Below are 15,298 nucleotides of genomic sequence, written 5' to 3' on the forward strand. Positions count from 1 at the left end.
GATCGTGTTTCAGTCTAAAAATCACAGTGTCTCGGTGACTTTTTGTTGGATTTAAGTGTTACTTGATTGAACTTTGGAAGGTGGGCTGAAAAAAAAAAAAAAAGTCCTTTGCTGGTAGTTCCTGAAACCAAAATGGGTCTCAGATTGGCTCACCCTTGGCTCTGCCCTGACCGTTTTGATGACGAGTTCCTTATCTCGTGTTAGCACGTCCTGTGTAGATGCTTCTTTGTGCCGACCCCTCTCAAGGAGTCAGCTCTTGAAGGCTAGAGCACATTGAAGTTGACGCAGTGAAAGTTTTCCCTTAATTTGACACCTCAGTTAGCTTGTACACGTTCAGGCACCGCGTTGCAGCTGGAGCAAGGTGGCAAATGAGAGTCATCACCTGTGAAAAGAGGAGCTTTGCCATCACAGAGGACTGGCTGCTGGGCTCGCTGCAGAATGTCAGGTTTAATGGCTTCTTGTTGAGCTGAACGACTTTCAAAGGGCCTCGGAGGCGCATCTGTTAAACATGAGCTCTTGTGTCGTGTTCAGCTCCTTGGGTATCTTCAGAAGGTGGTGGAGATGTATTCAGCCTATTCAACGTGGTTCTCATCCCGCGCTTGCCACATAATAGTCCTGCGAGCGTTTTGCAATGATAGCTGAACGGTTTTTGTGTTCCTTTAAAGACTCTGAGCGCTGGAAGCATCGTATTCCTGCTGTTCCGAGGTCTGGCACAGATGCAGAACTCCATGTTCTGGGGGACAGCAGGAATTAGAAAAGCTGTAGCAGTGCTATCTGAGTGTCCTCCTACACCCTCATCTGCTCGCAGGCTTTGCTGTACCTGCATATTCCAGCCTGTCTTGCAGAGATGGGAAGTTTTCGGAGCAAATATTGTCTTGTTTTACGGAGAGGTCAAGGTACAGCAGTTATCTCAGTGCCACTGTCACGCAGATCGCAGGAGACTGTTCCCAAGTGCAGTCAGTCACCTGGCAGACTTGTCATCCTGCTCTTGGCACCGCAGCCTTCGCGCTGTCTGCAGGGAATAATCACTAAACCGCTTAACGAAATTATTCTCCCTCTAGAAAATACGCAGCCATTTCCTCTTCGGAGCAGCGTCAGAGTTACAAAAACGACTTCAACGCGGAGTACAACGAGTACAGAGACCTGCACGCTCGGATAGAGAGGATAACCCGGCGGTTTACGCAGTTAGACTCCAAGCTGAAGCAACTTTTGCAGGGCTCTGAAGAATACAAGGTAGAGACAAATTTATCCTTCGAAAAGCTGCTCCTGCGAGTGGGGCTGCCACAGCTTGCTCTGTGCTCGGGGCTTTCCGGGCTGGTTGGTGGAGGCCCCGTGTCCTGCCTGTGAAATAAATGCCCAGAGCCCAGGACTGGTGGATGCAGAACGTGCGCACAGCTGACAGCTTTGTGGACTGTTCTTAAAACAGCTCTGTGTTCTTTCGTTTTCAAGCTGGAGCACACATCATGGTACTTGTTGACAAGGAAAGGCCTCAGTGAGACAATTGGCGTCTTCAGCCAAAAGCTGCTGGAAGCTATTAGTGTGTCCGAGCCAGAAAACTCATATTCGCACATATGGTAGCGTATCGGGGCTGGAAGGGGAGTTAGGACAGGGTCATCTGTTTCTCTCCAATCTTTGATCTTAATAATGTAGCATTATTCAACTTGTCAGACCGATTTTAGAAGAGCTTTAACTATTCATTATCTTGAGAAAATAAGGCTCAGTGAGTATAACAAACAGATTTTTTGCAGAGCACGTATTGTACTAAGCACAGTTTCTTCCCTCAAACGTCCTTCCCCTCTGTGAGAAATCTACTGATTCCTCACTGCAATATTCTTGTATCTCGGGGAAAAATTAGTCTGAGCTGTGGAGGAAACGTCAATTATCCTGTCAATTCAAGTGCTTGTTACAGGTAGATTTTGTGGCTGGGGAATTGGGACAGGGACCTGTTCCTTCCCGTGCCCCTGGTGTTAGCACCAGGGAGAAGGTTTTGGTCAGTATTTGGAGGAAATGTGCATGTCAGGCCATGGGTAAATGCTTGTCTGTTGCTTCAGGTTGCGAGACTGTTGGCTGTTCTGAAAACAAGTTATCTTTTCCTTTTTTAGACCATCCATGATCAAATATTACAGGAATACCGGAAAATTAAAAAGGTAAGGAAAAAATATTTGCCCATAAACAAGGCTTTTGGGTGGTGCCCCTAGCGACTGAAAGAAATGGGTGCTTGCCAAGTGAAAACCCAGCCTCTAGCTTACGAGCAGACCTTTGTTCAGCTCGAGCTTGTCCGAAGAGTGGTCCTTTCACTGTTCAGAAAGGGTTTGTGGGCAGCTGGGACTGCTCTGTGCATCTTGGGGAACGCTTCCACTTTGTTAGTGGCGTGCTAGCAAAAGAACAGATGTATTAAAGTTAGTGTTTCTCTCCCCTCAAGTGAAAGAACAGTTTGTGTTTCGGATGGCGAGGCCAAGCGATAACGGGATCCTCCAGGTCTTGGGGTCTGCTGGTGTACTTGGTAGGAGCTGAGCTCAGCCTCTAGGACGAACCACGCGGGTGCATAGTCCCCTGTGGTCTCAGCTTGCTTTTTTGTGCATGGCGTACAGAATATTTTGCCTTCGCGTATGCATAAAGCAGCTGTTGACCGGGAGGATTTGTGGCTCAGCTGGATGAGGTAGCAGAGCAGAGGCAGGCTGGGGCATCCACGTACCAGGGCAGGGGATATTTATGGATACAGCCCTGATCCCTCTTGTCCCTGGGGGATTTGGGAGCTTTGGGAAGAGCGTCCCTGTGTGGTAAGTTCATCTTTGTCTTAAAGCTCTCAGACTTGCACAATCCGGTGCTAACGTGGGGGCCAAAGGGCAGGTGATGCTCGCTGAAAGCTGACGCGTGCGGCACAGCTGCTCTGAGCGCTCGGTGCCTCGCGCAAGGTGTGCTCGCTCCCCCGTGATCAGCTCCCCGGAGCTGGGCACTGATGAGAAGGGATTTATTTAGCTCTTTGCCTTGTTTGAACAGGACAGGTCCTTTCGAAACAAGCGGGTGTCTGCTCTGCTCCCCGGTTATCTGTTTATACCTTGAGGTCAGAGAGCCTCGGCCGGGTTTGACGTGGATGTCGCTGAAGGCTTGCACTGTCACTACATCTTCGTTTTTCTTTACAGACTAACCCCAATTACAGCCAAGAGAAGAACCGCTGCGAATACCTCCACAACAAACTGGCTCACATTAAAAAACTGATAGCAGAGTATGACCAACAGCAGTTCTAGCTGGCGCTGATCTGGACTGGGTAGGGCAAAAGTCACCTGGACGTTACGTTCCCTTTTATACAACTAGATTCCTTTCAGAGATGAGCATTAAATTCTTCTTGGTGGAAGAACTTGGGGATTTCTTACAGTGGCGTGTCTCTTGTGTCCGCGTCTGCGCCAGGTAGCACGCCAGCGCCTGGCACGGTCCTCTCGAGTTGTAGCCTCTCTGAATGTCGGGATGTAACAAACGAAACTCTGCTTGTTTGAAGCCAGCGATTGACACTTAAGGGAAAAAACTTGCCTAAAGTGACCGAAGCTCCCAAAGGTTAAGAATCGGTAGTTTTCATGGATTAAAAGTTTGGCATGAAGTGTAATTACCCCTGGCCCAGGTCCGCTGGGTTACAAATTGTCCTTCAAATGGTGAGGAACTGGAATGCTGCTAGGTTACCTCCTTCTCTGGCACCTGCGACTGTTCATATGCAAGCTGTCTGCTCTCCATGGCACCGTGTTAAATACACCAAGTACCCAGAGCTCTCGTTGTTTGTTCCTGCTTTTGTCATCTCCGGTGTGTGCTCTCTTTGAGGTGGTTGTGTCAGTAGGAGGGGAACAGCCCGGGGATCTGCACCGGGTGCCTGGCGCCGTGCAGATGCGGATCCTTCCTCTCAAAGTCTCGGTCCACGCGTGCGTTGGGATCCAGCGGGCGTAGACCTTGCAGCACGCGCAGTCCAGTCTGCCTGCATTACCCCTCACGTACCAATGCTGGGAAGACCGAGACCTGTCTGTCTTTGACTTTTATAATTTTCTACCAAGGCAGCCAATTTTCTTAATTGCGTAATGAGACTATGGTCTATTTTTGTATAACAAAAAAAAAAAAAGCATCTTTTTCTAAAACTGTGCCTCCCTTTTCCTTTTAGGCCAAGTGTTTCAGAACCTTTCCTGTCTTACAATTGCAGTGTTACTGAAGCTCGTTGGATAGTTACCCAGAGAAGTTATTTTATTACCTGTAATGACCCATAGGAGAGGAGGGGGCGGGGGGTGGGGAACGTGATGCTTTCTTCTGTTTTTTTTGTCTGACTTCCAAAGAAGCAGCAGCAGAAAACCATTCTCAGAACAGGCGCCTGAGTGTGAGAGAAGCAAGGTAGCGTTTTCCCATGCGGGTCACTTCCCCTGTTGTGCTTTATCTAGCCAGCTTCTCGTCGCAGTCTTTCTTCTTGATTTTTTTTTTCTTTTTTTTTTGGACTTGAAGGGAACATTTTTAGAGTATGGCCAGGGTGTGAGAAACACGCCAAAAAGCACAAAGGTGTCCTTTAACTCTGCTATTTCTTTCTCTCCCCTCTCCCCCTTTTAATCCTGCCAGCCTGTGCGATTTGACTTCTTCCCGCTTCCGTTTATCTCAAAGTAAAGGATTACTTTCCCGGGGCGTCTCCTTCCCTTGGAGGTTGCACTGAAGAGTCTTTCACCCTTTGAAGGAGCGGAATGGCAGAGTTGAGGAGGGAAAACAGTTCTTTTACAAGAAGCAGTTTATTTTTCCACCCAAAAAAAGTGGGTCCATCTGCTGTATTTAAAAAAAAAAGATATCCATTGTATCCAAAATATCCGTTCTGGCTAGGTTGTTCTTGCTGTGTCGCCCGGACAGGGCCACCACTTGGCTTTGTCGTTTGCCACGTCCCGAGTTTCTGTCCCCGCTGCGTTGTCCGCAGACGTCCAGCGCTCGCCAGGATTTTGCCATCCCGTTCTCCAAAGGGAAGCCTCGGGCTCGAGGGAGCTGCCTGCGCTCACGGCGCCTCTCCGGCCGTGCTCCACGGACACCCACTGGAAAGCCACGTGTTTCTGCTGGCCCGCAAAACCCAAACTGTTCTGAAGCAGAGCGGTAAAGGAGAGGGGGGACGAGATGTGATCCCCAAGGATCGTGGGGTCTGTAGGGTGAGAGCCCCGCTAGGAAGTCCAGAGAAGGCTCCCGGGGCCAGGGCACGCTTCGGGCTCATCTCTTCCTCTCTGAACAAAGAAGACCGGCGGTTAGGGAGCGCTCTGTCTTGCTCGTGTAATGCTGCACCTCCGATGCTTCCACCAGGGAGGGAAGGCTGGAAGATGGTGCGTGAAGGAAGGCGAGGAGCTTTTCTCCAGGATTCTTTGTTCTTCCCAGCGGGGCATCACACCTGGTGAGCGCCCGGGTTTCGTGAGCAGTGGCAGGAGGGAACATCAGATGGGCACCCACGTCCCTTGGAGCTTGAGCCTCATGTAGGCTCTGACCTGATTCCAGCAAGCTCCCTGTAGCAGCGAATTCGTGCACCGAGGAGGATCCCAGAGGAGCAGCAGGGTCTGCGTTCCTGCCAGCATCGCTGCCAGGGGGCATCGGGACGGGCACTGCGGAGCGCGGAGCCTCGCTGTCCGGGGTCTGTGCGGGATCCATCGCTGCCGAGCCCACCAGGTGCCCGATCCGTGAGCAGCATCGCTGGCTGGAGCTCACATGAATCCAGCGGTGATGGTGCTGAGCTCCACGGGAACGCGTGCCATCGGGCAGCGCCTGCCCATCGCGTCCCGGGCTCGCGGCAGGCAGCGGGGTTCGGTGGGACTGCGTCCACCTGGGACCGAGAGGCGAGTTGGGCGAGGGGCTAGAAACTCGACCGGCAGGAGAGGCAGCGGCTCCGTAACCAAGACGAGTCGGTTCTTCCATGGAAACACTTCTCGTTCTGACCCTTAATATTTTGAAGGGGGTTTTTTGCTTTTGGGGATCGGGGAGGGGGGAGGGGAGTAGAGATGGATCTCAATCTTTATACATCTGCTATAAGATATTTTTGCAAACAGAGTTGTATACAAAGATGTATTGTGTACATTTACATGTATATTCTGGAACTTCTAAAAATTTGAATATAAAACTGAAAATATTTAATGAATATCCAAACTGTGAGACCCAATTAGCATTCAACAACTTTCTGCTTCACTTTTCTTTTGGACTGTGTTAAAGAATTGTAGTCGAATCTGCCTTTTTTTTTCTTTTTAGAGATTACGAAGCTAGGCAAATTTTGTGCTTTTTGGGTTAATAGAAACCAGTTCTAGGTGATTAAGTATGATCTTAACTTATTGATACTGTGTTTTACTTTGTAATATTGTACTGTGGATAAAACTATATTGAGCCATGGAGTTGGAGTTTACAAAAGAGCTTTTCACTTTGCCAAAATGTTACAATTTAAAGGCAGCATAGTCTTCAGCTTTCCTAATCTTTTCTTAAGAGCTAGTGTCCTTTTTTGTACACTAAAAAGCTGAATGCTGATTTTGCAACATATAATAAATTCACTGTATTGGAAAACAAGCAAACAATAAGGTTGTATATTTCTTTTCAGTGCTTCTTACTCCAAGAAAACGCGAGAAAGGTGATAGATGTCTGAAATGGCTTTCGAAAGCAGGAAGCTTAAAGGAACCGAGTTGTTTGAATAAGTTTTAGTAGGTAAGGGAAGGAAAAACAAAGGTGGGCTGCAGCGGGGATGCTGTTCCTCGAGTCCGAAGCAGACGTGGCTGGGCAGGAGCTGCAGTCAGCAACCGTGGTCCTGGCTTCCTGAGCCAGAGCTCAGGGTACAGTTGGTGGCTTGGTTGTACCCAGATTTTGTCCCTCTTCCTGCTCTTCCTTCCCAGATCTCTGTCTTCCCCCGCAGCCTTCCTGATGGCTGCTTGCTGTTCTGCAGCTGGCTCTGCCCCGTCCCTGGCTCTGCTGCTCGCCACGGCTGCAGCAGGCAAAAAGCAGAGCAAAAACGCTCCTGTTGCTGCCCGGTGCCGCAGGGCGCCCTGAGCAGCTCCTGGTCTCCTTGGGCAGCTGCTGTGCTGCCTGCTTTGGGATCCCCTCCTCTAACAGAGGATGACAGACACAAGTTCACCGGTCTCAGGGCCAGAAGTGCTGGCAGATCACGCTCTATCCACCTGTGCAAATAACGAGCCAGCATTCGTCTGTGGTTGGCTCCCCTTTAGTGCCAGACCCTGGATTCTACCTCCAAAATAGTGAGATAGCGATGGGGCGAGTGCATGCAATCCATCAATCAAATAATGTGGCTAAGGAATAGATATTTCAGCTTTTTTTGTTATTTTTGAAAGTGGGGGGAAATGGTGGGCTCCGCTTGGGCCTTAATCTCACCAGCTTCAGCTTTGGAAAAGGAAAATGCAGGAGCGTGGGGCAGGGAAGGGATGCTTCTGCAGCTGAGGGTTTGCTCGCAGGGGGTGAGCCGGGTGCGTGGAGCCTGGTGGTGCTTTTCCAAAGCGCTCAGGGAGAGAGAACGGAGGCCTCGTGTTAGCTGAGCCAGGCTCTTGCAGGTCCTGAGCAGCCTGGGGCAAAGCCCTCGGGGTTTTAGTTCCGAGTGCTGCCCTCGGGAAGGCGCAGAGCCCTGGCTGTCACTTCACCACCTCTCGAGCATCCACAGCTCCTCGTTCCCTGTCCCTCCTGCCCGTTACCTCTGTCACTGGTGCAGGCTCACCCCCCGTCACCTGCCACCTCCCTGGGGACACCAGGTCTGCATCAGCGAAGTGTGGGATTGCCGCCGCCTGCGCCCTCCGGGGTCCCCATCCCCTCCTGCCGCAGCCCTCGGCTTCCCTAGGTAATTCCTCCGAACCCCTGGCAGCTCGCGCTGCCTGGGGTCACGCAGAGAACTAATTAACTCCGAGCAGCACCAGTGGAAATTTACTGGCTGCTTCCTCTGTGCCAGAGCCAGCCCGGCTCCAGAAGCTTCCCTTCTTATCTGAACCCGGCTGGGAACCCACGGCCGCCGGCCTTCGGAGGGGGCACGCAGCACGGAGCAGCTCGGGGTTGCAGAAATCCCCCCGATTTTGGGGCTGCGAGCGGGGCAGCATCCCCGGGTCGAGGCGTGCACCTCGTGCAGGTCCACGAGGAGCCCTGGCCACGACCACCGAGCTCGCACCCGGCAGTGTCCCCGCGCGGCACGCCACGCTGTCCCCGTGTCACCAAACGGGGCGCGATCGCCCCGCGGCGTGCCGAGGTCCGCGGGATGCTCGAAACACGGCGAAACAGCCGCGGGTTTTTCCGTCCCGTGGGGTCGGGTCACGCGCGCCTTTTGCTTGGCGGCTCATTTCCAGGAGGAAGCTCATTAGCCTAATTTGCCCTCGACGCGCTCGGCCGGAGCCAGTCCCTGTTGCAGCACCGCTGCCGTGCTCCCACCGCGGCGCGGCGACCACCCTGAGCTGTCCATCCGTCTGTCCCTTTGCACGCATCCGTCCGTCTGTCCATCCTTGGGTGCGTGGCTCCCGGCGGGTCACGGTGAGGGGACAGGAAGGAGAGGAAAAGGAGCTGCCAGCAGCGGCCGCGGGCGAAGATAAGGGAGGGTCAGAGGCTGGGGGTTATTTAACGCCAAGGGAAAAATCCCAAAGGTGCAGGAGGCAGCCTGCTGCGGGCGGGAGGGCTTGGGGTAAAAACAGCGGCTTTGGGATGAGTGAATTGGGGCGATATTATAGGGGAATGGGATGGGCGATTGGGGGATGCCCTCCAGGGGATCCCCATAAGCAACCCCCCCCCAGTTGGGGGAAGAGAATCAGGCCCTGAAGGCGACGTATGGGTGGGTTTGGGGCCTGGCAGAGGGTTTTTTTTTTTGGGGGGGGGGGGGGGGGGACACCTCCCGGTGCCATTGCTCTGGGGCCGCGCTGGTCGCTATGGCTCCGTGCTCGCCTGGCCCCCCGCCAGCCCCCGGCAGCTGGGGAGCTGAAGGCGCTGGGCGGCCGGCCCGGGCGCCCGGCCCATGAGCGCCGGGAGCAGGAACAAGGGAGCCCCGCTCATGCGGTGCCGAGCGTGGGAGGGGTGGGAAGGGAGTGGGGGAAGGAACAATGGTGGGAGTTCTGGGAGGGGGCAAAAAAAGGAAAGCCAGTGGAAAAATACCAGTTCTCGGCCCCTGGCAGCGCTGCCCGGACCCTCCCCGCCCCAGGATTATTGTACAAAGAAATGTTATTTTTGTTTCAATAATTTGCTGAGGCACTGGAATTCCAGCGCGGGGCTCGTTTTGTGCTCCAGCCCGGCACTGAGGGCGCATTGTTCCGCCGCTGCCCACGGCCTGGATGCGGCCCTCGGGCCCCGACGCCCCCGGCACCGCCGATGCCCGGCGGCTTCCCCCAGCAGGTGCCCGGCCCCGGTGGTCCCCGCGTGTCGTCCCCCCCCCATGTGCCCCCCCCCCCAAAAAAAAAAACCCTCTGCACACGCTTGGCGGTGCCAGCGGCCCCCGCGGAGCCAGGGCCCGGGGCTGGCGGGTGGGTGGCAGCCGAGCTGTCCTCGCCACGTCGGCGGGGAGCATGGGTGGGGAAGGGGCTGGGAGCGCTGGGGGGGGGGGGACACGGGCGTTGCTCCTGCTCCGGGGGGGGGGGTGTTGGGGAAAGGGGGGTGGGGGCTCCTTTGAAGCGGGGCCTTCCCATTGAAATGGCGGCCAGGCCCCCCAGGGCCCCCTCGCTGTCCCGCTGCCCGTCCTCCGCAGAGGCTGGGAGCAGCCTCCCGGCGGCCTCTCCCATGGCCAAAGTGGGGGGGGGGGGGGGGCAGCGCCCGGCGGCCCCCTGCCCGCAATGGGGTGGGGGCTGCAGGGTGAGACAGGGCTGCAGGGTGCCGCCGTCAGGGTGCCCGTGCTGGGGGCTGTGGGGTCAGAAGGCTGGGGGGCTCTGGGATGGGCTGGGTGGGGGTGGTGGGGGCTGTGGGGTGACGGTGACGGGGGCTGCAGGATGACAGCGATGGGGGCTGCAGGGTGACGGCGATGGGGGCTGCAGGGCGACGGTGATGGGTGCTGTGGGGTCCCCAAAAATAGGGGATTTGGGATGCCCAAGCCAGGGGCTGCAGGGCGGTGGGGGCTGCAGGGTGACAGTGACGGGGGCTGCAGGGTGATGATAATGGGGGCCACAGGGTGATGGGGATGGGGATGGGGGCTGCAGGGTCCCCAAAATGGGGGCTTTGGGATGCCCGAGCCGGGGGCTGCAGGGTGATGGTGGTGGGGGCTGCAGGGTGATGGGGGCTGCGGGATCCCCACAATGGGGCCTTTGGGACGCCCAAGCCGGGGGCTGCAGGGTGCTGGGTGCTGCGGGGTGACGGTGCCAGGAGCTCCAGACCCCCATGCGGGGAGCTCCGGGGTCCCCTTGCGGGGGGCTCCGGGATGCCCCAGGCTGCTCCGGCCGCGTGGGCCCGGCCCCGTGGGCAAGCTCCGGTTCCCCCCCCCCCGTCCCCATCCCCCGCCGCTCCGGAAGCCCCGGGCCCGGGGCCGTGAATGGGCGGAAGGCAGCGGCGGGACCCCCCCGGCCCCGGCCCCGGTGCCACTTCCCCTTCCCGGGTCAGCGGCCGCTTCCCCTTCTGGAGGCGCGGCGCTGCGGGAGGGCTCGGCCCGCCCCGCTCCGGGCCCCGCCGGTGAGAACCGGGGGGGGACACACGGGGGGACACGGGACCCCCCCCCCCCCCCCCCCCCGGGACACCCCCCCCCGGGACACCCCTGCCCGTGGGGCGCGCACGGAGCCGGTGCCGAGCGCACGGAGCCCGGCAGCGCGCGGGGCAGCGGGGGCCGGGGGCGAGCTGGGGCCGTGCCCGGTGCCTCCCCCCCCCCCCCATCCGCCGGTACCGGGGCACGTGCGGGGGCGGGAGGATGGGGGGGGGGGGGACGGGACGGGACCTGGGGGGGTCCGGCGAGGATGGAAAGTTTTGGGCTGGGCGGAGCCGGGGGGGGGGGCGGGCCCTGGGAGCCGATTAAGCGGCGGGAGCCGAGGGGAAGCCCCAGCCGCGCTCGCATCCCCCCGTGGGGCAGCACCGGCACCGGGCTCCTGCGCGCCCCCCGCTCCGGTGAGTGCCCCCCCCATCCCCCCCCCCCCTAAACCGGGGCGAGGAGGGGGGGGTGGGACCCGGCTCCTGCCGCCCCCCGCACCCCTGGGGACGGCCCCGGGGTCGCCGCGTCCCCGCGCCCCCTCCCCCGGGCTGCGCGCTCCGGGCCGCCCCCCCCCGGGGTCCCGGTGGCACGGAGCGGGGGGGTGGCTCCGGTGCCGGTGTCCCCGGTGAGCCCCGGTGCCGTCCCCGGTAACCCCCGGTAACCCCCGGTCCTGCTGGCGCCGGTCCCCTGTGCCATCTGCCACCCGGGGGATGGGGACAGCGGGGATTTTGGGGACAGAGGGGACTTTGGGGACAGCGGGGACAGCCTGCCCCGTGCCATCCCCGCTTGTCGGGGGCTCGGTGATGTCCTGGGGCTGGGGGCAGCGGTGCTGAGCTGGGAGGGGACAGGGACAGGGGCTTGGAGCCGGCCGTCCCCACCGGCACAGCCCGGAGCCACGTCCCGGCGGGAGGGGGGGGCCCGGCGTGCCAGGCTCCGGGGGTGCCACCCATTTCCTCCAATTCCAGCTCCAGGAACAATGGCAGAGACATTCCTTGTGGAGAGCCCCGATGTCACGTACAGCAAGGACTTCATCGAGGCCAAGTACACGTACAGCACCGTGCACGTCTGCAAGGAGAACGGCGTCACCAAGGTACGGGATGGGGACGGCGGGGTCGGGGACACCAGCGCCCGGCCTCGTGCCGCCGGGTCCGGCCCTCTCGGTGCTCGCTCACGTCCCCGGTGTCTGTGCCGTGCAGGTGAGGCCGTGCTCCACCCGCTTCACCTTCCGCACGGGGCGGCAGGTCCCCCGCCTGGGCCTGATGCTGGTGGGCTGGGGAGGCAACAACGGCACCACGGTGACGGCGGCCGTGCTGGCCAACAGGCTGGGCCTGTCCTGGATGACCAAGACGGGGCGCAAGGTGGGTGTCCGGGCTGCACCCCGATGGGGACGGGGGCGCCCGAGGTGGTCCCATCCCCACCTGGGTCCTGCGGAAGGGGGCTGTGGCCCCGGGTTCCTGGTTTTGTGGGGTCTCCTGTGCCGGTCACTCATCCTCGCGCTCTCCTCCCCAGAAAGCCAACTACTACGGCTCGCTGCTCCAAGCCTCCACCGTGTGCCTGGGCACCGGCCCCACCGGTGACGTCTACGTGCCTTTCCGGGACCTGCTGCCCATGGTGCACCCCAACGACATCGTCTTTGACGGTAGGTGGGGCGGGCGGGGGGCCTGGTGACAGGCAGGGGGTGCGGGAGCGGCACGGTCACGTCCCCCCCGCAGGCTGGGACATCTCCTCGCTGAACCTGGCCGAGGCCATGCGGCGGGCGGAGGTGCTGGACTGGCCGCTGCAGGAGCAGCTCTGGCCCCACATGGAGAAGATGAAGCCCCGGCCCTCCATCTACATCCCCGAGTTCATCGCCGCCAACCAGGAGGAGCGGGCGGACAACGTGCTCCGCGGCTCCAAGGCCGAGCAGGTGCCGGGGGGACGGTGGGGGGGCAGAGACGGGGGGGGGTGAGGACGGGGACACGACACTGACCCGTCCCCACGTCCCGTGGTCACGGCAGGTGGAGCAGATCCGCAGGGACATCCGGGACTTCAGGGAGAGCAGCGGGGTGGACAAAGTCATCGTGCTGTGGACGGCCAACACGGAGCGCTTCTGCGACGTCGTGCCGGGGCTCAACGACACCGCCGACAACCTGCTGCGGGCCATCGAGGTGAGGGCGCGCGGGAGGGGGGGGGGACACACACACACACAACGCGCACGCACCGTGCCGCCGGCGCTGAGCCGCCCCGTGTCCCCGCAGCGAGGCCTGGAGGTGTCCCCGTCCACGCTCTTCGCCGTGGCCAGCATCCTGGAGGGCTGCGCCTACATCAACGGGTCCCCCCAGAACACCTTCGTGCCGGGCGCGGTGGAGCTGGCCGCCCAGCGCCGCGTCTTCATCTGCGGCGACGACTTCAAGTCGGGGCAGACCAAGCTCAAGTCGGTGCTGGTGGATTTCCTGGTGGGCGCCGGGCTCAAGGTACGCGGGGACGGGGCTGCGCGTGGCGCCTCGGGGCCCGGCCGCGATGTCCCCGCGGGGGGACAGACCCGGGGGTCGACCTGCCTGCCGCCCCCGCCCAGACCAAGTCCATCGTGAGCTACAACCACCTGGGGAACAACGACGGGAAGAACCTCTCGGCCCCGCAGCAGTTCCGCTCCAAGGAGATCTCCAAGAGCAACGTGGTGGATGACACGGTGCAGGCCAACCCCGTCCTCTACGGACCGCACGACAAGCCCGACCACTGCGTGAGTTGGGGACCGGGGGGGCGGGGAGGTGATATTTGGGGAGGGGGGGTCCGTGGGGGCGATGGGGGGCTGACGGGGGTGTCCCTCGGCAGGTGGTGATCAAGTACGTGCCCTACGTGGGGGACAGCAAGCGCGCGCTGGACGAGTACACGTCGGAGATCATGATGGGCGGCACCAACACCATCGTCATCCACAACACGTGCGAGGTGCGCGGGGCGCGGGGCTGGCGGGGCGACACGTCCCCGAGCCCGGCCGGGCGAGGGCCTCACCCCGTGCCCCTCGCCGCCCGCAGGACTCGCTGCTGGCCAGCCCCATCATCCTGGACCTGGCCGTCCTGACGGAGCTGTGCCAGCGCATCACCTTCTGCACCGAGGGCGACCCCGAGTTCCAGGGCTTCCACAGCGTCCTCTCCATCGTCGCCTTCCTCTGCAAGGCCCCGCTGGTGCCCGAGGGCACCCCCGTCGTCAACGCCCTCTTCCGCCAGCGCAGCTGCATCGAGAACATCCTGAGGTACCCGCGCCTGGGGGTCAGCCGGGGGGTGGCCTTGCCTGGGGGTCCCGGGGTCCCCCCCAGCCTTGGGGACAGGTCCCCGGGGGCGGCCGGGCCCGTGGTGGCCGCTGCTGGTGGCTTCCCCTGCGGGGGTCTCGATGGCCCCGGTGCCCGAAGGCTGCGGGTGCCAGACCCAGCCACGGGTCCTGGTGCTCCGTACCCAGGGTGCCCAGCACCCATGGGTGCTCAGGACCAACGCGTGGGGTGTCCAGCACCAGTGGGTCCCCGGTGCACAAGGTTTGGGGTGTCCAGCACCAGTGGGTCCCAGTGCCCAGTGCCAATGGGGTCCCAGAGCTGGGGGTGCCCAATCTTGGTGGGTCCCAGTGCCGGGGGTGTCCACCACCAGCAGCCCCCAGTGCCCAATGCAGGGGGTGCCCAGTTCCCCGGGGTGTCCTACGCCACTGAGCCCCCGTACCCAACGCAGAGGGTGCCAAGCACCAGTCGGTCCCAGCACCCAGTCCCTGCTGGTCACAGTTCCTGATGCCCAGGGCGCCCAACGCCAACGGGTCCTGGCACCCAACGCTGATGGGTCCCCAGGGGTGTCCCCAACCCTGCAGGGTGCTGGTGCAGGGGGGGTGCGCGGTGCCATTGGGTTTTGGTACCCCAATATTTGGGGGTTCCCAGTGCTGGTGGGTCCCGGTACCCAGTATTTGGGGTTTCCCAATCCTGGTGGGTCCTGGTGCATGGGGTGTCAACCTGGTACCCAATATTTGGGGGTCCCCAATCCTAATGGGTCCCGGTGCATGGGGTGCCCAGGACCATGGGGTCCTGGTACCCAATATTTGGGGTCCCCAATCCCGGTGGGTCCTGGTGCATGGGGTGTGCGGGGCCACGGGGTCCTGGTACCCAATATTTGGGGTCCCCAATCCTGATGGGTCCCGGTGCATGGGGTGTGCGGGGCCATGGGGTCCTGGCACCCAGTCCTTGTGGCCCCCCCAGCCCCGGTGGGTGCCGGCGCCCACCCCTGAGCCTTTCCCCCCCCCCCCTTGGCAGGGCCTGCCTGGGGCTGCCCCCCCAGAACCACATGCTGCTGGAGCACAAGATGCAGCGGCCGGCGCTGAGCCCGAAGCGCGCCTGCCCGGCGGGGGCCGCCTGCCCCGTCACCCCCAAGAAGGCGGCGGCGCCCCCCCAGCTCAACGGCCACCCCTGCCCCGGCACCGCGCGGCCGGGACCCCCGTGCCCCCCCCTCCACATCGACGGGGCCAACTAACACCCGGCGGGGACCCCCCCCCCCAAAAGGGATGCACAGCCCCCCCCACACCCCCCCCCCCCTCAACCCACCCCCCCCACCAGGGTTGGGGGCTCTGCTGTATGGGGATGGGGGGGGGGTTCTACCTGCCCCCCCCCCCCACACTTGGGTGCCTTTTTGTATTTTATATGAGCTTTTTAGGGGGGTGGGGGGGGGTGGATACAGGGTGGGGGCTGCG

At 60.6% G+C, this 15,298-nt stretch overlaps 3 protein-coding genes across 8 annotated transcripts in view; 2 read left to right on the plus strand and 1 right to left on the minus strand.

Moving 5' to 3' along the window:
- Positions 1-3,757, plus strand: part of ELL (elongation factor for RNA polymerase II) — a 50,387-nt gene extending 46,630 nt beyond the window's left edge. For all 4 annotated transcript variants that reach the window (XM_066983631.1, XM_013199672.3, XM_048052397.2 and 1 more), the window contains exons 10-12: positions 1,062-1,233; positions 2,103-2,147; positions 3,144-3,757. In XM_066983631.1, coding sequence (XP_066839732.1) covers positions 1,062-1,233; positions 2,103-2,147; positions 3,144-3,248 — 322 coding nt within the window. In that variant the 3' untranslated portion in view covers positions 3,249-3,757. The remainder of the gene's footprint in view (positions 1-1,061; positions 1,234-2,102; positions 2,148-3,143) is intronic.
- The window catches only part of UBA52 (ubiquitin A-52 residue ribosomal protein fusion product 1), a 147,582-nt gene that overhangs the window by 57,581 nt on the left and 74,703 nt on the right, over positions 1-15,298 (minus strand). The gene's annotated exons all lie outside the window — the stretch shown is intronic.
- Positions 9,258-15,135, plus strand: ISYNA1 (inositol-3-phosphate synthase 1). Of its 3 annotated transcripts, none has more exons than XM_048052398.2 (11): positions 9,258-9,333; positions 11,569-11,693; positions 11,800-11,961; positions 12,113-12,242; positions 12,316-12,509; positions 12,601-12,750; positions 12,841-13,056; positions 13,158-13,322; positions 13,415-13,528; positions 13,615-13,832; positions 14,865-15,135. In XM_048052398.2, the coding sequence occupies exons 1-11, from the start codon at positions 9,273-9,275 to the stop codon at positions 15,079-15,081; spliced, it is 1,752 nt and encodes a 583-aa protein (XP_047908355.2). In that variant the 5' UTR covers positions 9,258-9,272; the 3' UTR covers positions 15,082-15,135. The 3 variants fall into 3 exon arrangements, with proteins under 3 accessions (XP_047908355.2, XP_066839731.1, XP_066839730.1); XM_066983630.1 differs by lacking the exon at positions 9,258-9,333 and adding an exon at positions 10,473-10,593 and having other exon boundaries at positions 14,865-15,134; XM_066983629.1 differs by lacking the exon at positions 9,258-9,333 and adding an exon at positions 10,848-11,019.

This window comes from Anser cygnoides, chromosome 27 (genome assembly GCF_040182565.1).
Source record: "Anser cygnoides isolate HZ-2024a breed goose chromosome 27, Taihu_goose_T2T_genome, whole genome shotgun sequence".
NCBI classification, from domain to species: Eukaryota; Metazoa; Chordata; class Aves; order Anseriformes; family Anatidae; genus Anser; species Anser cygnoides.

What these genes read in the sequence shown, in the direction of transcription:
- ISYNA1 (XM_066983629.1), top strand. Translation starts at nt 10,872, where the DNA reads ATGGAAAGTTTTGGGCTGGGCGGAGCCGGGGGGGGGGGCGGGCCCTGG. An exon ending in ACCTGCTGCGGGCCATCGAG is followed by an intron (nt 12,751 to 12,840) that starts GTGAGGGCGCGC and finishes GTGTCCCCGCAG; the next exon opens with CGAGGCCTGGAGGTGTCCCC. An exon ending in TGGTGGGCGCCGGGCTCAAG is followed by an intron (nt 13,057 to 13,157) that starts GTACGCGGGGAC and finishes GCCCCCGCCCAG; the next exon opens with ACCAAGTCCATCGTGAGCTA.